Below are 27347 nucleotides of genomic sequence, written 5' to 3' on the forward strand. Positions count from 1 at the left end.
CGTGGTGAGGCGGGCGGAGGAGGTGGGCCTGCCGCGTCCGACCTGCCGTGCGAGGGGCCGCCCGGGGGTCCCGGAGCTGCGGGGTGGGCGGGGGGCGGGGCTCGTAGCGCTGACCCGGCCCGGCGGCCGCGTGCGGGAAATGTCCGCCGGCTCCTGCTGGCAGCGGGGACCCCCCGGCGCCCGCTTCCCCTCCCGCTGCTCGCAGGGCTCTCCCCTTCACCTTTTCTTCATTTTGTTTCTTTCTTTTTTTTTTTTTTTAATTTTGAGGCCTCGGGGATCCGCTGCACGTCGGACCTTGACCTGCGGCCTGGGAGGAGGCGGGTGAGATCCACTGGCCGGGCTCTGACCGCCTGACCGCCTTCCTGGGCGCCGGAGTCCGGGCCCCCACGCCAGGACTCTCCCTTCGTAAGCTGTGGGCGCCTCAGGTGCTTTGGGGGAGAAGGGGTCTGAGGTATGCGGTGGTAGCCCCAGAGGGTCCCCAGCTTGGGTGTCTCCAGGTACTGGGGGATGGGGGCTGGAGAGCCAGGCCCTCAGGATCCCCGCTCTGAGCACCTCCCCAGCTTCTGGCGGCTCCGTCCAGCCGAGGTGGCTTCAGAGCCACCACCTCAGGCAGGAGTACTTTCCCCTGCCCGCCGCAGGAGCCCAGGCTTGAGCAGGTGGGGTTCACTCTTCTCAAGAAGCCCAAAGTGGGTGAGGGCTGGTGCTGCAGGGGTATCTGGGTTGCAGTGTGGCTGCTGCAGCTCCGGCCATCGTGCAAGGGCAGGAGGAAAGTGGCTGCTATTTTTTTGGTCAAAGTGAGAAACCGTGAGCTCCGCTGCGCTCCAGCCCTTTGCGGGCCTCCTGGTGACGTGGGAAAGCAAGAGCCAAGGTATTAAGCTTGTCTTGGGCCCCGGCTGTCATTTGGGGTGGCACATTGCTGCTGGGACAGAATGGGGATTCTGCCCACGGGCGGCAGGAGGGGACGTCAGGTGTGCAGCCCCAGAGTCGGCCTGGAGCCCCTTTCCCACACACACCTGGGGAAGCGCAGCCCACACTGTGCAGACACGCGGCCTCCCTTGGGCCTGAGAACAGCCACTGATCTGAGTGGCTACGGCAAAGCAGGTGCCCCGACCTGAGACGACCTGCGAGGACCTGAGAGACAAGCTCCCTTCCTTCCTCCCGCTGGCCTGGGATGGGGGAAGGGTGGATGCAGAAGCGCGTTGGGGGCGGGTACGAACTGCCATCTCCTGAGTTTCTGGGTTAGCCTCTTGCCATTCGTGGGCCTGCTGTGCCTTTAAGCCTCTCTCCGGGGTTCCGTGGAAGGGGGTCCCTAGCAGGGAGACCCCTGCATCTCCAGCTCCTGCACTCCCGGCAGGCCCAGGGACCCACAGGCTCTGGCTTTTCCTGTAGGCAGTGGCGGGGAGGGGGGCTGCCCCTGGGTCCGGCTGGAGGACACAGGACACAGCTGCCGGTGCTCTGGACGCTCCAGCCTCCTGGGAAGGGTCTGGCCCGTACCAGCCGCCGCCGCGTGCCGTGTCTTCCCAGCCTCTGGAGAGGCTCCGGGGCCTTATCAGTCAGGAATGGGGAGGGAAGGCAGGCAGTTATGAGGTCAAGGACCCATGGTTTCGGCCAGGGCGGCCTCAGCTATGCCAGAGCCCCCTCTCCTCCCCCTGGGTGGGGACAACCTCTAACATTCCTGAGGGAAGGGTTTGCAGCCTCCTGGGGTTGGAATTCTGCCTTGGCTTCCTCCCATGTGACCCTGAGCAAGTGGCCCCACCACTTGGAGTCCTGGTCCCCTGGGAAGCCAGGTGAGGTGGGGAGGGGGGAGCCAGCCCACAAGCCTCCCCCCCCCAGACCCTGGCCTTCACTGCAGCCCCACACAGAGCCCCAGCCGCTGCGCTCACCGGGATCATGGGTTACGGGGAGTCGGACACCCGCACGCCTGCCTTGGTCTCCCTGCCCGAGAGTGCCTCGGCCCGCCTCCTGCCCCTCCTTCCTCCTTCCGCAGCCCTGCAGCATGCAGCCCCAGGAGAGCGGCGTCCAGTACAGCAGGTGGGATGACCGCAGCCAGGACGAGGTCCACGTGGCGGCCGGGTCCAGCGCAGAGGCGCCCTGGAGCTGGGAGCGGTGAGGGCCCACAGGCCCGCGGGAGGAGGCTCCTCGTCCCTTGGTGGCTTCTGTGCTGCAGGGCGCCCCACCCCAGCCCCGGCAGTCCCGGCCAGCCCGGGCCCTGCACCTCCCTCGCTGGGGTCCCTCCTGTCCCCCGAGTCGGCAGAGTGCACAGGCCACCCTCCTTCGGGGACCCCCTGCCCCAGGGCCCTCTCCTTTCCAGCCTAGCCCCCCAGTCTACTTGGGGACGGGCTCATGTGTGGGTGCTTCTCTCCCTAGGATCTCCCAGAAGCTGTGCTCGGGCAAGCTGGGCATCGCCATGAAGGTGCTGGGCGGAGTGGCCGTCTTCTGGGTCATCTTCATCCTTGGCTATCTCACCGGTTACTACGTGCACAAGTGCAAATGAGGCTGCCCAGCACGGACGCTCGGGGCTGGCTGCCGGTGCGTGGGGACGTGGGCTTGGACGGACCGACCCCTGTATGCCAGCACCCTTTTGTGTACAAAGAACCCCATATATACGGTCCTCGTGTACAGAAGACTCTTCTCTCTGGACAGAAGCCCCCCTGCCCCCGCCGTGCTGTGGTCACTGGCCAGCACGTGGGCACACAGGTGCACATGCCTGGCGGCACGTGGCTAGCCGGGACATGCGTGGCTGGGAGAGGGGCTCGCTGGAGCTGGGACTGCAGGACCCGCCCCCACAGCCCCTGCAGGGAGAGGCCTTCCCCAGGCAGGCCTGGGGCCCACGGCCCAGTCTTCCATGCTGTGAAGGGGGTGTCCCTCTTGAGGGAGTGGATCCAATGGGAAGGCACTTCCCCGCCAAGGCAGCCATTAAAAGTCTGTTGAATGAAGGATGGGTGACAGCCGCTTCCACCGGGACCCAGGCGCCTGCCTGGCGTGAGGCCAGCTAGGGAGCACTCAGACCACAGTGGGAAGCTTGTGGGAGGGGCCTGTCCTCCCTCCCCCTCAGCTCTGGGCCTTGGAATGTGTCTCTGCCTGGCTAGACCTTCTTGTGGGACGTGAGCCCCTGGGGGCAGGCCCGAGGACTGGCCACTGGTGGGACCTGTTCCTGCCTCACCTGACTGGCCTTGGACAAGGCCTCTCGGCTCAGGGCTTCTGTCCAGTCCCCCTGCCTTGTTCCCAGTAGGTGTCCTCTGGCCCCTCTGTTCACCCCTACCTCCAGACTATAAGTTCACAGCTCAGGCCCCAAAAACCTTTGCCAGAAACACCTTAGCAGAGTGCTTCCCAGACAGCTGAGGGCAGGAGATGCCAGACAGTCACTGTCCTCTTGGGCCCCGAGACTGGAGGTCACAGGGCACACCTGGGTGTTAGATGCCAAACTGGCAGGGGCGGACAGAGACCCCTCAAGACTGGCCTGCCTGCTAGGGATGGCTGCACCATGCCGGTGGTCCCTGGCTCTGCCCACAGGAGGGAGGGGTGCCTGGTGGGCCTGGCCTGGGTTGGGGTCTCCAAGCGTGATGGGGGCCGGCTGTGGGGTAGGGAAGCTGGTTAAGGGGCAGAGGGGCTGGTCCAGTCAGCCCTAGTCTCTGGGCCTCCGCACCTGTCTCCAAGACCTGTTTCCCGGCCCTGTTAGGCCACACTCGAGGACGGAGGGGTGCCAGCCGGCTGGCATGTACCCAGCCTTACCCTGGAGCCACCACTGGGGGCGCACTGGGGGGGACTCGGCTGGGCTGCACAGCCTCCATGGGCTCTAGGACATTGGCAGTTTCCCCAGAGGTGCAGGGGCTGGGTCTCCCCAGGACTGGGTGCGGCCTCTGCCAAGAGCCTGGCCAGGGTGCTGGACAGAAGAGGAGGGCCCTGGCGGCTGCCTGCCCAGCACTTCTGAGGTCACTCTTCCCCCACCCCCTGCCCACTTCCCAAACGCCCAGCAGGCCTCAGGCCCCCCCCCCCCCCCGCCTCAGCAGCCCCAGGCAGAGCCCAGTGAGTGTGTGGGACAGGTCAGACTAGAGGGGCTGGGGGCAGGGCCCAAGCACAGCGAGGAGGGGGCACAGAGCAGGTGGGGGCAGCAAGCACATGTGGTCCACATGCGAGGGGCACTATGGGGAACCAGTCCCGGGATGGTGCCCTTGGCCCCTCCAGCTCAGCCCAGCACTGCCCAGTGATCCCTGTGGGTCCTCCCTGGCTTAGGGGAGGCACCGCGTGGGCTAGTTGATGACAAAAGCCATTAAGACCCAGCCTTCATGCTCCGTGCACCCCGAGGCCCAGCAGGTGTCAGGACAGAGCAGGTGCCGCGGGGCTCCCTGGCGCACGCGCATGTTCCCTGCCGTGGGCCCCACCAGCGCCGGGCTGATGTGCTGGGAGGCTGCAGGCGGAGCCCCTCAGGCCACAAGCCACCTTGTGAGTTGTCTCTGCCAGATGTGGGCCCCGGGGCCCTGGCCAGGGAGGGGGCAGCCCCCTGCTGAGTTGTCAGGCGATCTTTCCTCGCACATCTGACTCATGAGTGAGACCTGCCGGGGACAGGTGCCCCTGTGAGGGGGTCCAACGCCCACTCTAGGCCTGGAGGGTCCAGCAGCCTCCCTGGGCAGAGCCCGTGTGATTGTTAAGTGCCTCTTGCTTTTTGCTGGCAAGATCTGGGCTGGGAAGGGGGGGTTCAGGTCCTCTGTTTCCCCCCAGACACTACCCTGAAATACTGCCAAGGAAGGAATGGCTGGGGAGGGGCACAGATGTTTTTATTAAAGGACTTTTATGAGCGGGCCGGACCGGCAAAGAGGAAGGATGTCTGGTTTCTGGTCGGAAGCTCAGTGCATCCGCACACCTCACGCAGGGCTGGGCTGCGTCCGAAAGGCACCAGGCCGGCAGTTCTGCCCACGTCAGCGAGGTCACAGCTGACGGCATGTGGCCCGCCCAGCCGCAGACCCACGCCAGCCAGCCCACCCACAGCAGTCACTCCCTGGGAGCCCAGGGCGCATGAGATAACAAAGCCAGAGCCACCAGCGCAGATGTTGGTTAGGTCTGGGGTTAACAAAACAAGGAAAAGCCACCATCTGGCACCGTCAGCCCAGGGACGGGAGGGCCTGGAGATGTCCAGAGAGCCCGCTGGGTCCTCGAAAGCAGCCTGGCTGAGCTCTGGGAGAACCTCGTGCCTCCGTGAGCTCCCCTGCTTCCCTGTGTCCAGTTTTGATGGCTAAATGCACGGGTTCAGTGAGCCTCCCGCAAACACTCCCCAAGTCAGCAGAACACACGAACTTGCAGGTCTCTTGCAGGTCACAGAACGTGACACCGATGGGGTCACAAAATACCAAAAGCCAGAGTCGGTGTTTTGTAACCCAGCCCGGCCACCAAGCAGGGAGGTCAGTGAAACCCCTACCCTGTGGCCGGCTGCGGCCTGGGGTTCCAGGAAGGGGCATGCACGTGCACTTGCACACAGAAACACACACACACTCACGCCGTGGTGTGGGGCCCAAGACATTCAAAACTGGAAAGAACCTAAAACAAAATGCTGAAGAGCCATTCACCGGCCATGTTTTGTGGTTGTTGGCTTCCAACTTTGCCTTCTGCACACACCCCCGTCTGTCCTCGAGCTGGTGGACGGCAGAATGGCCAGTCCACGGACACCGAGTCCACGACAGGGCGCTGCGTGCGAGCCCCGAGCCACATGTTCTGATGTGGGCTGCGCCCTCCGGGCTGCACTGGGGGAGGCCTGTGACATTAACCCAGACACGTCCAACCACAAGAGCAAGAAAAAAATGCTGCTGCCAATTCTAAGGTCACCTAAAAGATTTTTTTTTTCATAAAAAGAGAACGATTTGGGGCCAACTAGTTAGGGAGGGGGCGTCTCTCCACACCTCGAGGCTGCGCCCCCGCACGCTGAGGTTTCCAAAGCCGCCAGATCGCAGAAAAATCCCGGCACAGCCCGCTGAAACACGCGGTTTAGGTTCCTGGGTTGGAGCTAAAGATCCAGGCCAATCTGTGTGTTTCCTCCCCTGAATGAAGGTAGTGGCCGAGTTCACATGATTTCAGAATGTTCTGAACAGTTAATTCTGATATTTGAGAATTTTGTAAAAAGCCTCAGTAGAACAGTTTGGTGGTGGAAAGGCAAAACAATTCAAGTCCATGGCAACGCGGTCTCGCTGCGGCAGGACGGACTGGCTGGACGGCCGCAGGGGAGGCGCAGGTCTTGCAAACCACCGGGGAGAGAAACGAGGGACTTAACGTCAGCACAACTGGCAGAGCTGAGGACCCACGCGGCTGGCTGGCGCGGGCGCCAGGGCTCAGCGGATCACGGTCACGTGGGGCGCGGCGAGGCCCAGGTCCGTCTTGGAGGGGTACACCACCTTCAGGTGCCCGTCCTCGTCCAGCACCCGGACCTGCTCCACGACCAGCGCGGTGCTCCCGGCCTTTTCGGCACCTGAGCTCCCGCTGGGGTCCGGGGGCTGCCCGGAGACCGCGTCGGCGTCGGGATCTGAAAGGGATCCGTCCTCTTGATTTTCTAGCGTGTACTTGTTGATTTCTGCCATTTTCTGCAAAGGAAAAATACCATTTCAGAGCGACCGGGGGTGGGGGCTGCGAGGGGTGGCGGGAACACGGGGGTCCGACCGCGCCTTGGGGCCGGAGGGCCGACTGGGCAGGACGACTCACCAGCACGAGGGCGTCCATGACCTGCTTACAGGTCTGCAGACTCGCAGCACTTGTTACTTCCAAAAACAGAGCGGAAGTTGTTTTCTTAATCTTAAATCCGAAGAGTTTCAGAGAAGAATAAAGTTACCAGAGACATCAGCAAATGCTCGGAGGAAAAACCTATGAAAACCAGCGCCACGCAAACCAGGCCCGTCCCCTTCCCAGAGGAGAAGCGGGGACGCACACGCGGTGACTCTCGGTGCAGCACCACGCGGGACAGGGACCCAGGCTCGGGGCCCGCACGGTCCGGGGGTGGACGGGACGCCACCGTGCCGCAGCCACCGACGCAGGGAGCGCACGGCCTTACCTTCGTTTTCTCGCTGTTGGTTATCGGTGGGAAAGAGATCACGTCGCCATCCGCGTCCACAAGGCAGGGGTAACTGTCCTTCCCGTCCAGTAAGTGCAGGTATCTGCGGGAAGGAAACGCAGAGGCGTAACTATGGGAGCACCGGACCGATGCCAGCTCGTGAGACGGATCCGTGGAAGGTCACGACGTCCGAGAGCCGGGGAGGGAGACGTGCTGAAGCCCGTGCTCACGTGGGTCTAGGGCAGTGGGCCACCCACACCCTGCCCCAGCGGCGGGGGATGTGCGCAAGACGCTGTCGGCCGGGTGGCTGTCCTGGCGTCAGGTGACGGCATTTGCCGTCCCCCATCCCCGTGCATGTGCTTTGGGCAGGAGGACCCCCGTCCCTCCAGGTGAGGGCCTGCGTGCTAAAGAAAGCCTCATCCCCCCAGAGCAGCGCCTGAGCCCCAGCTCCGCCAGAGCAGAGGCTGTCTGCCACGGCCGCTGCCCCACGCGGAATCCCTACCAGCACAGCGAGCGACGTCCGCGAGGTTTCACTTAACACCCATAAGGGCAAGTCGCAAGTTGGGGCAGCCTAGGGGCGAGGCCGGAGCTGCCGTGGGGCGGGGTCGGAGGGAGGCGCGCTGACCTGTGCAGGCCCGACAGGTTCTGCCTCTTCTTCTGCTTCCTGTGCTCCTCCGCCTCCAGCTGCAACTGCCGCACCAGGTCCTTGGCCTTGACTTCTTTGCGCCCCAAGGGCACGATCTGCGGGTGGACACCTGCGGGTGAGCTCAGATGGAGACAGGCTCCCCTTACAGCCACCGCCACCGCACGACGCCCGTCCTCCGCTCATGGCACGTCGGCTCGGTGTCCCCTCGGCTCCCCCTCCATTCTCCTGTGACGGCGGGGTGAGCACGTGGGGCCCACGGAGGCCGCTCAGAGACCTGACGGCCACACATGCCGGTCCTCTCCAAGCTGGGCTGAACCTTCACCATGCCACACGTGACGGCATCTCCCAGGCCTGGGGCCCCTGGAAGTCCAAGACGGGAGGGGCAGGGGCTGGCACCAGGCAACCAGGCAACCAGGCGTGCAGCTGGGCACCAGGGCTACGGCGGCCCCCGGGAACCCTGGACGCCACAGGGAGTAACAGACCCGTGGAGGGACTTGGACAACCCAAGCTCACGCCTGTCCACTCCAAACGAGGGGTTCCGCAATCCGTCCACAAACCACAGGGTTTGGTGGAAGCTGAGGAAATACAGGAAACCACTTTCTAACCACTCCCTCCTCCGACAGGCGGACTTCCAAGGAAACTATAAACACGGCCCGTGTGTGACCCGGGAGTGCTCACCACAGCCCGAGCACACGCGCGGCTGCGTCCCAGGAAACTGCAAACAGTGCAGAGGGAGCGGGGGACATCACCTTGAGGTCCTGCGGTGGGCGGGCCGTATAGAGCAGGGGCCCGCGCACGGCCTGGAGGTCGTGGGTCGCGATGGTGGCCGCCGTCCTCTTCTCACAGACGTCCTCGTGGAGCTTCGTCTGCAACGGCAGACCCGCGGAGCTGAGCACCTGTGCGGCCCCCCACCCACCGCCTCCCTGGCCCAAATGCATCCTGCGGGTCCTGCACTGGGAAGCCGTCTGTAGAATTCCTTCCTTCGGTAAGGGAGGCTCTGAGACCGAGAAGCCTCCCCGAACTGAAATGTGAGTCTCAACAAACGACAACAGGCTTCCAAAGCTCTTCTTGGAAGCCCCGACGTTTGAGCTCTGAACTCCTGGCTGGGGGCGTGGGAGACTCGGATGTGGGGGGAGCTGCGTCACCCTGCGGGCCACGTGCCGGCCTGCAAACATCGGAGCTGGGGCTCCTACTTTAAAAGCTGGGCAAGCTGCACAGGAAAACAAATCAGGATGTTCGTCTAGTGTGGGAACAGCTGGGAAGACATGACCGTTTGTATACCACCGTGCAGGGGACTGTGCAACCCATTCCAGACGTGAGAAAATCCCCCAAGCCATCAGAAGCTCGGGAAATGCCGATCTCAGAAACAAGGCAGGACGGGAGAGGCGTCTGCGGAGGAGCAGGCGGCACCCATCCCTGCGACCGAGGCCCAGGGCCGGCCCGCTCCGTGCTCACGCACTGTGACACCGCACCGGCCCTAGGGCCGCCTGCGCCAGCCCCTCGTGGGCCGTGGGCACCCACCTGGGAGGTGAGGAACCGTCTGAGTGCGTTCCCAGGCTTCAGGTCCATGCCTCTCACGACGGCCCCCACGATGAACGGCCGGACGTCCCTGACCGTGGGGCTGACCTGCACGGTCAGCGGGGCAGGGTTCTCAGACACGTGCAGGACCCGGAGCAGCAGCCTGCCGGCGTGGTCCACCTCCTCCTCCTCCCCCTCGCCACTCTCCCTCCTCCGCCTCTCGCGCCGCCTCCTGCGGGCCTCTTCCTTCTCGGGGCCCTCGGCCTTGCCCTTGCCCCGGCCGCCGCCGCGGCCTCCGCTGCGCAGGTACTCCAGGATGGACTTGGTCTGGCAGCCATGGACCATCTTCTCCAGCCGCCGGTCCGTCAGCTTGTTTCCCCGGAAATTGACCTCCTTGAGCTTGGGGCAGTCAGCCAGCTCCGCCGGGACCTCGCTGAGCTGGTTGTTGGACAGGTCCAGCGTCTGGGAGGGAGGCGGAGGGCGCGTGGTCACAGCTCGCCCCCCGGAGCACTGCCCCACCCCACGTGGCCTGTCCCCAGCTCCACGCCCAGACTGACACCTGCTACCGTGCCCACGTGGCCGCAGGGACGGCCGCAAACAGCCCCCCACGAAACACTTCCTGCTCCTTGCAAGGTTCCTTGTGGTGACGACTATCCCGACGGATGAAGGGAGCAGAGAAAGGAGCTCGGGACAAGGGACACACGTGGTTACAGTCAGACAAGCACCTGAGATGAGAAACAGGTTCCCCACAAAATGGGGCTCACGTTCTTTAAGTGAGTTGGGAAAAACGCGGCGCGAGTAACAAGCGGGACACTCCGCACGGACACACAGGGCCCCCAGCAGCACCATGCGCTGCGCCAACTCCACTGCCGGCCGCTGGGCTCCGACTGGCCTGCGCTCTCCGCCCCCAACCCTGACCCGGAGATGGTGCGGCGCCACTGCTGTCTGCGCTATGAAGAGGCTCGTGACGGCCCACGCAGAACCTTCCAGCACTGCGAGCGACCGGGCTCTGACAAAAACGCACGGCTGGCATCAGACTGGCCGAGAGGACGGAAACCACCGACAGCCACCTCGCAGGGCCGTCTCGCCAGAGCCTGGCGGGGCAGGAGGGACACTAAGGGAGCTGTCTTCCAGTGCAGGGGCTGGCGCAGGCCCGTTTCCCTCCTGCAGCTGTGGGGAGGAGGACCGGCCCCCCAGGAAGAGCCCAGCCACCCTCCGCCCCTTCCCAGCCTGCCCGAGCCAGCGGCACTGTGGCCCAGGACACTGCACACGGACAGCCGTTCTCGGCCTCCTCCTGGGCCAGCGGGGCGCCCTGCACTGGCCCTGCTCGGCGCGGCGGAGACCAGGCGGGGGCAGCCGCGGGAGAAGCCCGTTAGCCGGTCAGCTGTGAGGAGCACAGGGGAAGTGAGGCGACGAGCGGCGGCGGCCGGGGGGGGGAGCTCTGGAGCAGAGGGCGCCTGTGTGCCCGGTGCTGGGGGCGCCTCCCCCTGGCCCTCCCCCCACCTCCCCCCCACAACACATGCACCGCTCGCTGGGCGAGGTCGGCTGCAGCCCGGGGCCTGCAGGACTCAAAGGCCCAGCCAAACTGGTGACAGACTCGGTCACGGACTGAGAAGGGAACAGGGGCTCTGGCGGTCCAGACGAGGCCGTTTGCACGGCTGGTGGAGGGGACAAGTCTGACCCCCACCGTGGATGAGGCTATCCCGTGGCTGCTGAGACGGGGGAGACTCCGCGCAGGGTCACACCGGGCCAGGGCCCGATGTCGCTGAGGAGCCTCTCCCAGGGCTCAGCAGAGAGCGAGCAGCTCCAACAGGCTTCCGTCTCGCACTCAGGACCGGGGATGAAGAGAGGAAGCCAGACCTGGCCGTTGGTCACCCTGGGGGGGTACCAAGAGGCCCCAAGGGGCTGTGGGCAACACGATTTCCTACACCTGTGGCCATTTTGTGCCTCGCCAGGCCTTTCTCCTCACCCAATGGGGACTGGGAACGGCGGGGAGATGGACAACAGGAGAGCCCTTCCAGGGCCACCATCTGGGCTTGTGAGCCACAGCGAGGGCTGCCGTCCTGAGGTCAGGTCTGGCGAGGCCTGTCCTAGCTCCACCGCACACACCGGCTCTGGGGTCCGCCACGCTTTGGTCAGCCCGAGGGCTCCATCGGGGTCACCGTTGCAGCTGCACGGAACAGGCCAGCCAGGTGGATGCCATGTGCCGGCCGCAGAGGAGCAGCGAGGAGGGGAGGCTGGGGGGGCTGGGCCTCACCCGCCGCCGCCCCCACCCCGGCAGCCAACAGTGCGAGGGTCCCGGGTTGGGGGGCTTCTCTCAGGGGCGACGAGCACATCGTGGACATCTCAGAGCAGTAAGCTGGGGCAGTGGTCAGAGCCCAGAGGGTCCCTCAGGCCCCGAGCTGGGCCCCGTGGGAATGTGGCAGGGAGGGGGAGGCGGCAGATCGGGGTTCTGGAAGCTGGGAGCCCTGTGGCGACGTGGGCACCGGCAGGTAAGAGCAGCGGACTCAGCGCGGGTTCACGCCTGGGAAAGAACGGGAAGGGAGCAACGGGAGCAAGGGAGCGGCAGGAGGAGCCCTGGGGGGGCGGGGAGTGTCCTGCGAGTTCGCCGCCTGCAGGAGGGCAGGTCTCTGGCCCGGAAGCCCGGCTCACACCGCGCACGCCAACCCCCACTGCTATGACACACGGAGCGGAATTAACTGCACACGACGTGTGCCCCGAAACCTGCCTGCTGCCCGGAGCGACTCATAAAGACCCCACCTACCCCCTTCCTGCAGGTCACACAGATGTCTGAGCTGGCCGTGGCCACTGAGTGCCTCTGGGAACACCACCGCTGCGGGCCGTGTGCTGGGGAGGGGGTCCTCAATCCTAGCTGTGCGACCCTGACACTAACACGCCACCTCGGCCACCTCGAGGGGAGCTAGCAACCGTCTTTGTTCTAGCTTCGTTCCAGCGGGCATGCCTGGCGGGGGCACCCAGACCCCACCCAGGCACCGAGCAGCCCGTCACCGCTGTGGCCACGGGGGGAGACAGGGCACGGAGGAAGGACTCCTAAACTGCAGGGTCTGGGCGCTGGACCGAAACCTCACAATCCAAGTGGAGCTTCTTTGTGAAGCCTGACCACAGGGGACTCCCACCTCTGAGTGACGTGGGTGGCCCCAAGGGGTGTGGGCACCGGTGGGTGCGGGAGGAGGGGAGGAAGCCCTGGGGACATGTGTCAGCCCTGGCTGGGCAGAGCACAGCCCGCCGCCCGTGCTGCAGGGAGTGATGTGAGGCTGCCATCCTTGGCCAGCCCTGCCCTGGCAGCTGAGTCCCACGGGTGACAGAAGCCTAGTGCAGGGACAGATGCCCCTGGAGAGAACCCCCCCCACGTTCTGGGGCCTCCCGTGGGGCGCCCTGCTGAATGGCCAGACACCAGGACGTCGATGGAACCCGGCTCAGTCAGGTGGCTGTCCAGCCGGCGAGGCCCGGCACGGTGAGTACTCTGTTTTCTCTTGGGCTCCCTTGTCCCTGCGCGCGGAGTGGGGAGGAGGGTCAGGCCTTCCCCAAACCTGGGTCGGGGGCAGCTCCCCGGGGGCGGTGGGGGGCGGGCACCAAGGCACTTGTCTCCCCACTCGGGAAGTGAGGGGAGGGACAAGCAGAAGCACGTGTGTGGCTGCTCCGGTGGCCCTGAGGGACCGGGCGATGGGGCTTGGCTTATTTCACCTGCCAGGGGTAGCGGGGACGCCTGGCCGTCGCTCCAAGCCTGCCCTCAGGGAGCGCTCTTGCGGTTGCACTCTCAGGAGCCCTGAGCCGCTACGTGAGACGTGGACTAGCCTGCTGGGCCGGGAGCGGCACCAGGACATCCGGGACAGAGCGCAGTCTTCGGAGCGTCGCAGCGGAGCCCAGGCCGGACTGCCCACCCGTGGACCAGCGGGACTGGTGAGCGAGCCAGCCCGGGCGGAGACCCGCTGCACAGGGGACAACTGCCGCGGTTCTGGCCCAGGCCCGCAGTCCGCCCCGTGCACGGCACTGTTCACGGCCGCAGGGACGCAGCGCAGGAGCCGGCGGCACGGCCACCGGATGCCGGGGGAGCCCACCCTCCTGCCTGAGTCAGTTCTCGGCACCCCAGCCTTCCCACAGCACGAGCCGGGACAGGATGTCTGTCTGCGCAGCCCCAGCGCGCGGCAACGCGGCTTCCCACCGTTCTCGGGGCACTGCTCCCGGGGGCGTCAGTGCAGAAAGGCCCCTGGAGGACATCGAAACCCAAAGGGGATCTCAACCAGCCGTGGCACCGCACCCTCCGCGACGGACAGGCTCTTCAGGTGGCAGAGATCGATGGACGCCGGGCAACAGCGCGTGGGGGTTCCGCAGGGACGACACCCGCGAGTGATGGTGTCGGGACACGCGACGGCCACGGACGTCCCTGGTGGGCACCCGTCGCAGAGAACACTGAAAACAAACCTAACCGCCGGGAAGACATTCCGGATCGGGAGAGAAACAGACCAACCGATCCTGCGCTCAGGAGAGCCGTCCTCGGCTGCGTGTCTGGTACACGGACCCCCTGGGCAGCCGAGATCGGACAGATGGGAGCACACGAGGCACACGAGGCAAGCACACGAGGTCGCACGTGGCCTGTCACACGTCAGCCCCAAAGCGAAGCCTCCCGCCCTGGACAGCCACCGCGCCCGGCGTCACCCCACAGCCTCGTCTGCAGACGCCAGCAAGCACGAGGCCCTCCTGTCCTCACTGCACACACGTCCACACCCCCCTACGCGCACACAAGCACTCAGATCTGTGCAGACGGACGGACCCGCGAGGTCAGCGGACGATACCGAGAGGAACCTCTGCGACACAAGCCCGTGCTTTCCCGCTTCACGACGTCTGCGTTCACGGATGAAAACTAGGAGGAAGAAGCACCACAAATCTGCCTCTTTAAGGCTGAAACAGGGCGACGGGGAGGCAGGGCTCCGGGGGCCTCTGAGCTGGAGGTGGGCGAGGCCGGGCAGGGTCCCGCTCCCGCAGGCCTGCTCGCCTCAGCGGCCCGTCTGCCCTGCAGTGCGCTGGGGCCTGGGGAGGGGGAGGTAAGCAGCCCCCGGGCGGTGGGGTCTAGAGGACAGCCCGAAGCACTAGTGGCCTGCGGCAGCCCCGCCGGCCTCTGAGCGACTAAGAACGTCCGCCCGGGAGCGGCACTGCGCGGACACCTGCGGCCTCACGCGGAGCCGCGCCCGGGGCCGACCCCGCCACGATCGCACGTGTCTGCAGCCGGAGACGCGGACGGGGACGGGGGCTCGGCCGCTGGGCTGCTCCCGACCGCGGCCCGCGCCTGCCACTCCCGCCCGGCAGCGGGCGGCCGGGGCCCGGAGGCGGGACAGGCCGGCCCGGCTCGCAGGCCGCAGGCCCCGGCCCCGACGGCCCCTCCCCGCCGCGCCGCGCCGCGCCCGGCGGCCGCTGACCTTGAGCGAGGCCAGGTGCGCGATGTCCGGGCTGAGCTCCCGCAGGCGGTTGTCGGCGGCCGCCAGTTCGCTGAGCAGCGGCCGCGGGGCGCAGCGCGCCAGGTCGGCGGGCAGCTCGCGCAGCCGGTTGCCGCTGAGGTTGAGGCTCTGCAGCTGCGGCAGCCCCGGCGGCTCGGCGGGGCCCAGGCCCTGGCCCGGCGGCAGCGCCTCCAGCGCGTTGCCCGACAGGTCGAGCACGCGCAGCGCGGGCAGCGGGCCGAGCTCGGGGCTCAGGCCGGGCCCCAGCGCGTTGCGCCGCAGCACGAGGCTGTGCAGCTGCGGGAGGCCCTGCGCCAGCCCCGGGCCCGGCTCGCGCAGGCTCCCGCAGCCGCTCACCTCCAGGTAGTGCAGCAGCGGCAGCGAGAAGAGCCGCGGCGGCAGCCGCCCGCCCGCCGCGCGCACCCGCCGCTCCAGCCCCGGCCCCGTCAGCAGCAGCTCGCGCCGCCGCTCGCGCTCCGCCAGCTCCAGCTCGGGCCAGGCCTCGGGCGCCGGGGCCGCCGCCGCCGCCGCCGCCGCCATCGCGCCGCCGCTTCCGCCTCTCCCGGGGCACTTCCGGGGCATGGCGCGTCACTTCCGGCCAGGACCGGAAGGGGCGGCCCCGCGGCGGCAGCGTCGGGGAGAGGAGCGCCGCGGGCACGTCCGGGAGAAGGCGGCGGGGAGGTTCCCGGTGGAGCGGAAGGGTCTACGCGCGCGTTTGGGGCTGCCCGGGGTTGGGGGGGACGGGCCGGGACCCGCAGCCCGACGGGGTCACCCCTCCCCCACCCCGGTCGGACCCCGAGCAGTGATCGACCCCCCAGCCCGGGTCCGACCCTGAGCCGTGACGGACCCCCCCAGGTCTGACCCCGAGCAGTGATGGCCCCCCCCGCGCCTGGCCCTGGGCAGTGATGGACCCCCCCCCAGGTCCGACCCTGAGCAGTGATGGACCCCCTAACCCGGGTCCGACCCTGAGCAGTGATGGACCCCCTAACGCGGGTCCAACCTTGAGCAGTCCGGGGCGCCTGGGAGGCTTAGCCTGATGATTAAGTTTCTGACTCTTCTTTTGGCTCCGGTCATCATGATCTCACGACCACCGGGTGTGGAGTCCACTTGGAGTCCACTTGCGGTTCTCTCTCCCTCAGCCCCTCCCTGCTCCCACAGTCTCCCGCTCTCTTAAAAGAATAATCAAAAAAGGAGGAAGTTGCCCTCATTTGGGCAGCTCCTAGATCGTCATGCACTGAATGAAATGAAGTTCTCAGACAAGGATCTGCGCGTGGCGCCAGGCTGCCTCCGGGAGAGACGGGGGCTGGATTCTGCACGTAGCTTTTGATTTTTATCAGAAAAGCAAGGACAGATGCCTCCGGGCATGGCAGAGGAGTACAGAGAGAGGGCACATGTCCTGAAGCCATAAAGTGTGCTTGTGTAGGCACGCGGGGCGTCCGTCACGGGATAAGGGAGGAGCAGGGCGTTCGTGCTGGTCACCGTCAGGCGCAGGAAGGGGACCCAAGGGTTACAGGCGTTCAGGGCTCCTCACCTCTGCCCCTGGGGATCGTGGGGTCCGGTTGCTTCGAGGCCATTGTGCTCAACAGCCCGGGACCGGGAACCCTGCCGACGTTTTCAGGGGCTCCACACTCGTCCCGTGGGGCTTACAGTACACTTTCTGAGAACTCCACATACATGTACTGAAAAGAAAATGCGGTTTCATTTGAGAATGGGTATCACTAACCGCATTTTCCCGCTTGCATATTTAGTGTATTTAAAAAATATTTTTGTAAGTTTTATCAACTTATTTTATCTATTGAATGATTAATTGCACTCAGTCTTGACGTTTATGAATTTACGGTTCATTCCACGTTTTGTGATTTGTTTATATGTTACTCTAAATGCTTGGGCTGTTAGTTGCCTTGGTAGTTGTGTCACATGAATTGTGAACCATTTTTAGTGCAAATACTGTTTTTATGTGACATAAATACTGATAATGCTAGTATTGTTCTTTTTTTCCTGGTATTGCCATCACTCGTCTTTGTTAAACTTTCTCCGCATATCTTCCAGGTGCTGAGGGCCTTTTGGCAAACCAATGTACGGCACCTGGTGGGCTCAGTGCTTCTCCCTCTCCCACTCCCCCTGCTTGTGTTCCCTGCTCTCGCCGTGTCTCTGTCAAATAAATAAATAAAATCTTTAAGAAATTCTATAATACCAAAGATAGTGTGTTGCATATAAAACTTACTTTCTATCACTAGGGAGTAAACTTGTTGCTACATTGTCACATTTTAACTTCCTACTTACTGGAATGCTTAATGTCCCATTTATAAATATTGTGAAGTAGTTTAAAGTACCTAAAACACGAGGCATTCAGTAACATTCTTAATGGTAGAGTTCATTTTTCTCTAGATTTTAGAAGAAAGTCTAGAAGTTTTCTACGGTCACTTAAGAACTAGAAATCCACTTAAAATAGGAATTTTCATCTTCAAAGAGCAAGTTTGGGTGAAGAGGGAACATTATGCACTGGAGATTAAGCCCAGTTTGAAGAGATGTGATGGGCAGATACTCAATTAGATAATTTAGTGGAGTGTAGGGTAAGCTTTGTTTTTAGTTTGAAGGTGTTTTGGAGGTTTTTCTTTTCTTTTCTTTTCTTTCTTTTTTTTTTAAGATTTTATTTATTTATTTGACAGAGACCACCAGTAAGCAGAGAGGCAGGCAGAAAGAGGAAGGGAAGCAGGCTCCCTGCTGAGCAGAGAGTCCGATGCGGGGCTCCATCCCAGGACCCTGAGATCATGACCTGAGCTGAAGGCAGAGGCTTTAACCCACTGAGCCACCCAGGCGCCCCTGGAGGTTTTTCTAAGTGTCATTCCAAAAATGGAATATTGAATGATAATTGGAAGTAATGAACAGGATGAAAAAAGCTCTTTAAAGATTACTGTGGTGATTTGATAATAGCATGTAGTAACTGGTAAATTAATAGTATTTGGGTGATAACCATCGGATTTTGGCTTTAGATAGCTGGCAAATCTCTCAACACTGGTGCATTTGATAAAACAACTGAATCTTGACCATTTGAACTTAGTTCTCTGAATAGGCTTTCTTCTTATGAAAGGGGAATTCATCAGGCAGCTTGGAATTGTGGCAAAAAGCAGAGGACAACCTGGTAGGCAAACGATGCTGAGTGAAACGCACACTGTAGCAGCCACAGGCAGGAAATGGCTACAGTTGAAAAGATGGGCATTTTCTAAGGTAGGTAAGATGGTCTTTTAATGATACTACCAGGAGCACTGATATGGCCTGTAAATAAGAAACTAATAACAGGTTCTGTCCACAGCTCAAAAAAAAAAAAAAAATTATTAGGAGCCAAAATATTAAAAAAGAAAAGCAACATGGATGTTAGACAGATGGCGTCCTCACAGGTGTGTTGGGCGGAATGGCGGCCCCCAGAGAGGTCCACATCCTAATCCCAGAACCTGAGAATGTGGTAGGTTTTAGGGCACAGGGAACTTGGAGTCTCAGGGACGTTGCGACGGGGAGGCCGTCTTGTGGCCCCGGTGAGCTCACAGGGCCCTTAACCAGTAGAGGAGGAAGGTGGAGACCAGGGACCAGAGGAATGGCCGCGCAGGGCGCGGGGCTGTCCTTGAGCAGGGAGGGAGAGCCCCTGAGCTTGGGAAAGTGGGGGCCGCTGGAAGCTGGGATTGCGAGGACTGGATCCCCCTGGGACCCCTGTACCTGGCTGAGCCCTGGTCTTAGTCCTGGGTGCCCTGAGTCCCGGCACTCGTGATAGCTTGTCGCCGTGGCAACAGAGCCCTGCGTGCTGTGTTCTGGAACTGGTTCCCTATTTGCACTCCCAAAGCCAGGCGGAGGCCCCTTGGCCTTTCCTAATGATGTGTCTTTTGGGCACCAGCTCTTTCTGGGTTGCATGTTGTGAATAAATGTCTCCTGGTTTTCTGTTTCTATAGAGACGTCATGATTGGAACAGAGTCAAATGCTCGATGGTCTAGCTGTTGTGTTTGCGTCTGGTTTCACAAATCTCCACCTCATTCAGGAACAGAAAATACAGGACAGCTCCAGGTCGGTGGCCGAGGGCAGTGTGAAAAAGCAAACTTCTAAAACTTCCAGTAGGAAGAAGACAGGTTGTGATTTTTTGCTGTTCCTGGCCCTGCTCCTGGCCTGGCCCCGCCCAGAATGAGGCTTGGACCCTTTCAGGCTCGCCCTCAGCCTCCCCCAACTGCTGGGGAACCCCCACCCCAGTCTAGGATCACGGAATTTGGGAAACAGGCCTACTCCAAGGGGAGAGAAAGGTCTTTATCCAGACCCCTGGCACTGGTTCCCGTGATGACCCCACCTTCAGGCAGGACACCACCCCTCCCTCTCTGGACTCCCTCCAAGACACTGAGAGGAGCCAGGGCACCTCTCCTGGGGAGTCTGCAACCTGCAGGACCCGAGCCAGACAAGACCGTTGCTTGTTGCTCGGGGGTGAGCTGCTTCTGTGCACAGGGAGATTCACTCCATGGGGCATCTGACCTGGGCCCTCCCCACTCTCCCTGCCCCTCCCCTGCAATCCCAGCACTTGCGGGCTCAGGTGGGTGGGCCTGGGGCCTGGGAAGCTGGGTGGAGTGCTGCGGCCTTCGGGCTGGTGGTGGTCCCCACCTCAGTCTCTCCTCTTCCTACCCTTCGGGCTGGTGGTGGTCCCCACCTCAGTCTCTCCTCTTCCTACCCTTCGGGCTGGTGGTGGTCCCCACCTCAGTCTCTCCTCTTCCTACCCTTCGGGCTGGTGGTGGTCCCCACCTCAGTCTCTCCTCTTCCTACCCTTCGGGCTGGTGGTGGTCCCCACCTCAGTCTCTCCTCTTCCTACCCCTGCAGGCCCCGGCTAATGCGGGATGAAGGGCTTGGGGCCCTCGGCTTGGGGCCCTCGGCTTGGGGCCCTCGGCTTGGGGCCCTCGGCTTGGGGGCCGGCTCCCTCCCCGAACCTGAAGACCCACTGGCCAGGCTGGGCCTCATCAGCACCTTCTCCTTGGCTCCACTCCTTAAGGGGAAACCGAGGCAGGGGCTACGAGCTGTTGTCCACAGGCCTCCTGGGTCTATCAGGATCCAGAGTCCTCATCTGGGGCCGCTGACTTCCAGGGGGCCGGTGTCCCCGCCTGCCACTGACGATAACCTCACTGGTCCTTGCAAGGATTCCGGAAGACCCCAAGGGGGACGCTCTGCCCCTGCAGGAGCAGTTTGCAGGTCACTCCAACTACATCCCAGATGCAGGGGGCTCAGCTCACGGCCCAGCGGCTGGGGTGGGGGCGTGGAAGGCCTCCGGAGCGGCGAGAGCCAGGAAGGCTGCTGGGTACCACAAGCTCGGCTTTCGGGAGAACCGACCTGGTTTTTAAGAGCAAACATGCAATGGCACAAGAGCACACCCAATTCCAGCAGCTCACGGAGGGAGGGGCTCCTTCTTCTCCGACACCCCTGCAGGGCTGAGTGGAGCGCTTCTCGGGAACGTGCGCTCTTCCACGCCCACCCTGCGACTCACACGCCTGGCCCTTCCGTCACGCAGGGCCCTGGTCCCCAAACCAGGAGGAAACACAGTGCCGTTGGCTTTACGTGAACAGTATTCGTGGAAGGGAAAACCTGCACATTGTAACTTCAAAACGGAGGCAATTTTATGATTCCCCAGATTGATAAAAGCTTTAAGTCACTCCACAAATGAACAGAGAAAATACTGCCTTTTTGCTCATTTGAAAGCAAGATCTCCGTGCTGCCCGCTAAGTCCCTCTGGACAAGGGGCGCAGGCGTGCGGCCGCACCGCGGGCACAGCGAGACGGTCAGAGGGACACTCCGACTCCACCCGCAGGCACAGCTGGGCGACCACGTCCTCCCAGTCCCAGGGAGCTGACTGTCTTTCACCTTTTTCAGCAGGGAGCTCGTGGCCACGCATCCCCTGCAGCGTGGGGCCGGCTCCGCCCCGTCCCCGCAGCGGACTCCCTGCCCCTCCCACGGCTCCCCCGGCCGCGCCCCTGGCCTGCGCCCCAGAGTGGAAGACACTCCGTTTGCCTTTTAATGGTAAACTTGAAATAAAAGTGACAGAACACTGAGTGACCTTTTTATTATGTTCATATGCTCAGGGTGAGGGGACCCCTAGGCCCTAAAATAACAACAAAAATATATTAGTTACATATTATAACTCTGGTGCCTGAAATAAAGACAAATAGAAAACTATGTTAAAACATTAAAAAGTTGCAAATTCTCATTAAAAGTATTTACATGTGTATTCTGGTGCCAAATTTATAGACACATTTCTTTTAAATTAGCTTGATAAAATATCCTGAAATATGAAAATAATAGAAATAAATAGTTAAATATGCACAACATATTCAGGAGTGAAAAGTCAATTATTAATTCCTGTCCCAAATTTACAGATTTATTTATAAATGGCCAAGGGATCTTACAGTTCCTTCCAATTTTTTTGTTTTTTACTTGTGGTTCCTTACTAGTCCGTAGCTCTGCAAGGCTTTCAGCAGCCACAAGTCCCTGCCCGGGTTCATTTCAATCCCACCGCTCGAGTCTTCTGTAACTGGCAGCGCTAACTGGTCTTAAATGCACCCGATTTTGCTTGCCAATCACTAAAATTAAGTATCTTTACAAATGCTTTTTCAAGTTACAATATATAGAGATAAGACATCTGTATTTGGAAGTGTTGGTCGGAGAGGAAGGAATGGTTCCTTCACTAGCTCGCGTGACGGAAGCGGCTGGTCCGCGCGTGGAGGACGACGGGCCGCAGGCCAGAAAGGCCCGAGCGCCATCTGCCGGCATCCGCGCTCCGCGCTGCCCACTGGAGGTCTGCGTCCTCTCTCCCCGGGCGCTTTCGTGGCTAGGTTGGGTCACTGGTTTCGGTAATTCTCTCGGTCTCACTCTTGCTGCGTACGAGAAGGTATTAGCCTTCCGGGGACGGAGAGTGAGTCGTGCAAATTCACGGTCTCGGACGGACTCAGGGAGTGCACTGCCCCGACAGCTGTTAAGGGTTTTCTAAGACACACTTTGTGGTTTCACACTAATCACCCAGCCCACTCTTCATCTGTCACCCCGGGTCTCAGTTGGGAAAGGCCGCCGGGCGCTCAGGAGGAGGGGGACACGTCCCGGCTGCACGGTGGGACAGGAAGGGCCAGCCGCCTCGGGCCCCCGGGAGATTCGGCTGCGGCGAGACACAGGGCCCTCCCTGCACACCCACACCGGCCCGTCAGCCCGGCCACCCGCACGGGAAGCACGCGGAACCGCTCCCCTGCCCAACGGCAGGTGGGGAGCTGCGAGGGGGCTGGACTTTGAGGTCTGGTGTCTTCGTTTGAAATGACGTCTGGTGCGTAAGTATCATGGGACGAGCCGAGCAAATGAACTTGGAGCCCCAATTCCAACGCAGACGAGCGAGGGGCAGGCCCGAGGCAGACACGCTGGGTCCGCGGGGCCGACTGGTGACATGCGTGAAGAAGCAGATGCCCCACGCCGGAGTCAAGAGCGGTGCCACGTCTGCCTCTGGGGTTCAAGAGCGGGGCGCTCCGGCCGACACTGTGGGCAGGCGAGCACAGGACCCGTGACAGTCACCTTGTAGTTCTGCTGAGGGCGGCACGCAGGTAAGGGATGTGAGCACCCCCGGCGCGGCCCTGCCTTGGAGCCTCACAGTGCCCACCTCAGCTCCCCCAGGGGACTGCCGTGGGGGTGACTGCCGCGGGTGGGGTGACTGCCGCGGGGGGACAGCAGCTGGGGGGCTACCGCGGGGAGGCGCTGCCGCGGGAGGGTGCTGACAGCTGTGGACCGCGCACTCCTCACAGGCCTCTGGCTGGGCGAGGGGCACAGGGGGCCCATGCCCAGTGACCTGTGACAGCGGGGAGCACGGGCTCTGCAGACACGGTGAGGAGGCGCACCGGGCAGGGGCAGGCAGTGTGCGCCCCGCTGGGGTAAGGCACCCGGGGACACTCATGGTCACCGCTGCTGGGGGGCCACAGCCCGGCGGGAATTTGGCCATGTGTGAGAGAGATGAACAGGCCCACGGTTTCTGGGGAAGTCTTTATGGGAATCACTGCAAGCACTTGGGAAGAGGGCCTGCCCGCGCGGGCATCTCGTCGGCACCCCCCGAACAGATGGGCGCTCTCCTGTGTGTGCTGGGCTGGGGGGGCAGACGCCTGGTGGCTCGAAGCCGCGGCGGGTCCAGACCTGACCCTGGGACGTAGGATCTCCGTCGGCCCCACGGCCGGTGCAACAAGTCAGGACCAGCACGGCCGAGAGCCGAGGGTCAGCGGGGGTGGGGGACGGTCACCATATCCAAGGGTGGATTTTAGGAGAAATGGTTCAGTCAGGAAACTTGCTCCGCTCCTTGCGGGGACAAAGGAGGCAGGACGCGTGTCGTGTCACCGCCATGTCACCGCTTCGTGTAGGTCCTCCCGGAGCTTTTGCCCAGTCCCTTCGGGGTAGGGATCTTGCTTCCGACCTTTGATCCCGAGGTCCCTGCCTTGGCCACGGCTGGGCCTTTACCTGCTGGACACACACACACACACACACAACACAGGCCCTGCGTTACGAGGGAGACAAGACGTGAACAGAGTGCGAGGCCACGAGGCCACGGGGACGCCACAGTGGCCCCTCGGTCCGCAGGTGGCCGCACCGACCGCGGAGGACGGGCTCGTGAGCCGGCAGAAGAGGACGGAGAAGGGCTCGGAGGAGGAGACGCCGGACGCCAGGGAGGGACGGCGGAGAGCGGGCCGCTCACCCGCTCGGGCTTCAGAGACTCAGCTCCGGAAATGAAAAGGAGTGGCCGTGTGACAAGAGCTTCATTTCCAGGCTGACCCTCAGGCCGGCCCCTCCAAGTGCCGAGTTCCTCCTTTATGGAGGAGGCTGCTGCCAGGCGGCGTCCGTCACCGGCACCCGGCACGGACACAGCCCAGGACCCACGTCTCGTCACACTCGTGTCAGTGACTCTCTTGCTTTCACACTAAGGTTCCCTAACGTAAACCTGTGCCTCCAGCCGTGCTTCGGCCAGGACTAGTTTTCTAATGAAACATGTATTTTCCTGAAAGGCACTCTAAATCTGACATAAAAGAGAGAATATTATGATTCATGGAACAGGGCATTATCTGTGCATCCGCTATTTCATTTGGCGTTTCTAAATACTCTGCTCGGTGACGGACAAAGATGCCGAGAACCGGGCTCTGTAGCCCGAGGACACTCAGGGCTTGGCATCTGCCGCCTCGAGGACGCCCTTGGGGAGCCTCCGGGAAGGGCAGGACCCACGGCAAGAATTTGGTGCGGAAAAGGCAGTTCTGGTCATACAAGTAGCCTCCTCGGCAAGAGCCGGAGCCAGAACACAAGGACTGAGTGCCATGGGGAGAGGGGACGTTGCCACGCGGGTGCTGACATGCAGAAGGGCGCGGGCCTTACCTGGCGGCGGAGCGGGCACCCTGTGCAGCACGTGGGTCTTACGCAGGTTCATCGTGCAGCCGGCCGGGCCCATGAGGTGAGCTTTCCACGCCTGAAACAAAGCAGGAGGCACACGGTGTCAACCAGGCAACCGAGGGACAAGTGAGACGAGTTCTGGCCAGAGCCGAAACCAGGGGCAGCCACGACCCCGGACCGACCCGGCAGCTGGAGCGCTGTCACAGGAGTGCGCGCCCTTGTGCCGGCCCACGGGGCACAGGGCTGTGAGGGCCTCCAGGAGCAGACCGCAGCCCCGGTTGACGCCAGCAAGAAAGCGGGGACTTCGGTCCCTGTGTGACAAAGAGGACTTCCGCCGGCCACCGGGTGAGTCTGGACCGTCCCCTCCCCGCCCGGCCCCACACGGGAACGCAGCCTGGTGAGACCCTGAGCCACAGAGACGTTCTGCTGTGCCCACAACTCCTGACCCCAGAAACCGTGAGACAGGAACAGGGTGCGGCCACACGCCAGCCGGCACGGAGGACCGGACGCTGAGGAAGCAGAGGGGAAGGAGAGGCCTGCTGACTGCCTCACAGCTGGGAGCCAGGAGCCAGGCTGCCGCTCCCCGGGGACTGGAGGGCATGGCAGGAAGAGGGCCAGGGGCTGCGACACTCAGAGCCGGCGCAGCACACAGCAGCCAGAGGAGGGGCGGGTGTCCCAGGGCAGCGTCAGTGCCATGGGAGCCAGCGGAGCACAGACGCAAGGGCGTGAGATTCTAAAATAAACGGCGAGAGAGAACATGTGCCTGTGCGGACCACGCAGGCATCCTTTAACCAGGCCAAGCCGTCAGAAAGAAGTGAGCCCTGTAAGGCGGGAGGGGCACTGAGCAGGGGCAGGGACAGCAGGGCTCTGGGTCCCTCCGTATGTCCCGCTTTACAGAGCCTGGAACGAGCCAAGTACTTCAAGTCGTCACAGGACTTAGTTTTCAGAACCCGCTGGCTACGGAAGAACGCGCCACCAGCTACGAACACCGCAGGAGAAACTAAGTTTTAAAACTCGAAGGTGCATCTGACCCGGCCAACCTCCAATTCACAGCAAACGGAGGGGATGAGAGCCCATCGAGCGACAGCAGGGGGTGCCACCGGCAGACCCGGCCACGCGAAACCCTGCGGGCCAGCAGCGTCTCCCACCGGGGGGAAAGAGCTGGACGAGGAAGGGCCCGTGTGCGGCGTCGGCCACTGCGCCGAGGCTGGAGGCGTGAGCCCCGCGGGAGCGCGTCCGAACCTGCTGCTGCCGCGTGCAGAGAAGGGACGCGCTGCTGGCTGTGGCCCCAGGCGCGCGAGAAGGCGGCACACGGCGGGTGCAGCCGGAATGTGCGCCCGTCATTCAAGCGGGGGGGGGTGGGACGCGAAGCCTGCCCGCGGGCGCCTGTGCTCTGCTGTGTGCTTCCTTACGTCTCTGGCATCTTCTGAGATGGAGGGACACCAGGTACAGGGCTGACTGCGGGGTGCGCGAGATTTCTGCCGAGCGCAGCTGGGTCTGAGCTGTCTCGTGGTGCCCCGTCCCAGAGGGCTGGCATAGGGAGAGCCCAGCAGCAGGACACCGTGGTGGACGGCCGGTGGCAGTGGTTAAGGGTGTCGGAGCCGAAGTGGCCGAGCAGAGGCAGGCCTCCGAAGCCGCACTACCTGGTGGCGGATGGCCCTGCCCCGGTGCACCAGGCTGGAGTCCGCGTGGCGGGTAAGGGGGCACAGGAGGACAGCCCGCATTCACTGTGACCTGCAGTTTCCAGGCTGCACTGGGCTTGGGCTCAGTCACGACAAAGGACTGGTGTGCTATGGTCTGGCCGGGACGCCATCTGGGACCCCAGCACCCAGAGTGTGGAGACTGGACAGAGGCCAAAGCCCCTCGCACTCACCACCCCAGAGCCGAGGGCCCCCGCCCCCGTGGGTCCACAGTGCTGAGGGAGGAAACCACCTGAGCGGACAGGTAAGCACAGTAACCGTTCCAGCAGCGTGGGAACAGACCGGGAGCTCCCTGAACGCTCCCTGGGCCCTAATCACGGCCCGGCCTCAACAAGCTCGCCACTGCAACCCATGTGTGGCTGGCCACGCCCGCGCCGGGCCCTCACCTCCTCTCCCGGGGAGAAGTTCTCATGGCACAGCGGACACCGGTTTGCCAGCTTCTCTGGTTTGGCAGCTGCAATGGCATGAATGAGACAAGATTTAGTCCCTCCCGTGAGAGCCGCGCAAGCAGCGGGAGACACCAGGCCGGACGTCCCATCCCCGGCAGGGCCCCTGGGCAGGGCACCGCGGACACGGACGGCACCACGGACGCCGAGGGCACCGCCCGAGCCTGCACTCACGGTTACACTCCTTCGTTTTTATGTGTCTGGGCAGCTCTTCCTTCAGCACGGCCTCGCTGCAGCGGTAACACCTTCCAAACCCGTCTTTCCTGTCGCACTCCGTCAGCAAGTGCTCCGTCAGGCTGGAGATCTCCACCACCTGCGTCCGGAAACGCAGAAGGAAGCGCGTGTCTGGGAACACGGGAGCGGGCTGCCCCCGCCGGCCTGTGCCCCCCCAGCTCACACACGCCACCCCACCAGCCCGCACGGGGGCCACCGTCGTTCCCGGGGCCCTGCTCCACCCCCGCGTCCCCTCGTCAGGTTCCTGCGCTGGCACTAGAGGCCACAGCGAAGGGTGCGCTGGAGGAGCGGTGGTTAGCTCCAGAGGGCACGGGGGTAAGCGCAGGACAGCTCAGCCGTGTGGCCTCTGCGTTCAAAGTCCCCACTCCCTGACGTGAGTGAGGACGTGCGGATGCGCGCAGGACCCCAGGAGGAGCGGCAGGAGGCGGAGGCGGATTTCCTTCTCCTCGGCTCTCCTCTGTTATTGAAAGAAAGGCCGCTGCATCAGGAGAGATCCACATTTGGGGGATAAGAGAATATTTCTTTCTCTTTAAGATTTTATTTATTTGTCAGAGAGAGAGTCAGAGACCGTGGAGGCACAAGCAGTGGAGTGCCAGGTGGAGGGGGACGCAGGCTTCCCGCTGAGCAGGGAGCCCGATGCGGGACTCAATCCTGGGACCCTGGGAGCATGATCCGAGCCGAAGGCAGAGGCTTAACCCACTGAGCCACCCAGGCGCCCCCAAGGTAGACAAGGTTAAACTCAAAGGACACATCAGGACGACGAGCAGGCTGGACCCCAAGTGGGAGAGGCTGGCTGTGGGCTCTGAATCTGGCAAGGACTGTGGTGCGGACACATCACCAGTGACCACAGATCAGGAGAGCAAGGCCGGCGAGCTATCTAACTGAAAACACGAGCCAGCGGGTGTCCGG

General features: G+C 62.8%; 4 protein-coding genes across 5 annotated transcripts in view; 2 read left to right on the top strand and 2 right to left on the bottom strand.

Moving 5' to 3' along the window:
• On the top strand, positions 1-2936 carry SMIM1 (small integral membrane protein 1 (Vel blood group)). Of its 2 annotated transcripts, none has more exons than XM_059376818.1 (5): positions 1-22; positions 268-425; positions 796-868; positions 1988-2106; positions 2368-2936. In XM_059376818.1, the coding sequence occupies exons 4-5, from the start codon at positions 1997-1999 to the stop codon at positions 2492-2494; spliced, it is 237 nt and encodes a 78-aa protein (XP_059232801.1). In that variant the 5' UTR covers positions 1-22; positions 268-425; positions 796-868; positions 1988-1996; the 3' UTR covers positions 2495-2936. The 2 variants fall into 2 exon arrangements, with proteins under 2 accessions (XP_059232801.1, XP_059232800.1); XM_059376817.1 differs by having other exon boundaries at positions 268-405.
• Positions 2937-5813: 2877 nt separating this feature from the next.
• On the bottom strand, positions 5814-15229 carry LRRC47 (leucine rich repeat containing 47). Its single transcript, XM_059376281.1, has 7 exons — positions 14630-15229; positions 9198-9656; positions 8426-8542; positions 7656-7771; positions 7031-7133; positions 6685-6774; positions 5814-6566 (listed from the first exon to the last, which is right to left on the bottom strand). Exons 1-7 carry the CDS (start codon positions 15227-15229, stop codon positions 6318-6320), a joined length of 1734 nt encoding a protein of 577 aa, XP_059232264.1. The 3' UTR covers positions 5814-6317.
• LOC132001879 (uncharacterized) lies at positions 12597-14261 on the top strand. Its single transcript, XM_059376816.1, has 2 exons — positions 12597-12669; positions 12977-14261. Exons 1-2 carry the CDS (start codon positions 12620-12622, stop codon positions 14259-14261), a joined length of 1335 nt encoding a protein of 444 aa, XP_059232799.1. The 5' UTR covers positions 12597-12619.
• A 5479-nt stretch (positions 15230-20708) lies between the features above and the next one.
• Positions 20709-27347, bottom strand: part of CEP104 (centrosomal protein 104) — a 36190-nt gene continuing 29551 nt past the window's right edge. The window contains exons 18-21 of the mRNA XM_059376282.1: positions 26379-26517; positions 26145-26212; positions 24044-24134; positions 20709-23140 (exon numbers count right to left, since the gene is read on the bottom strand). Of these exons, the coding sequence (XP_059232265.1) occupies positions 23028-23140; positions 24044-24134; positions 26145-26212; positions 26379-26517 (411 nt within the window). The 3' untranslated portion in view covers positions 20709-23027. The remainder of the gene's footprint in view (positions 23141-24043; positions 24135-26144; positions 26213-26378; positions 26518-27347) is intronic.

The sequence above is a fragment of the Mustela nigripes genome, chromosome 14 (genome assembly GCF_022355385.1).
Source record: "Mustela nigripes isolate SB6536 chromosome 14, MUSNIG.SB6536, whole genome shotgun sequence".
Classification (NCBI taxonomy): domain Eukaryota; kingdom Metazoa; phylum Chordata; class Mammalia; order Carnivora; family Mustelidae; genus Mustela; species Mustela nigripes.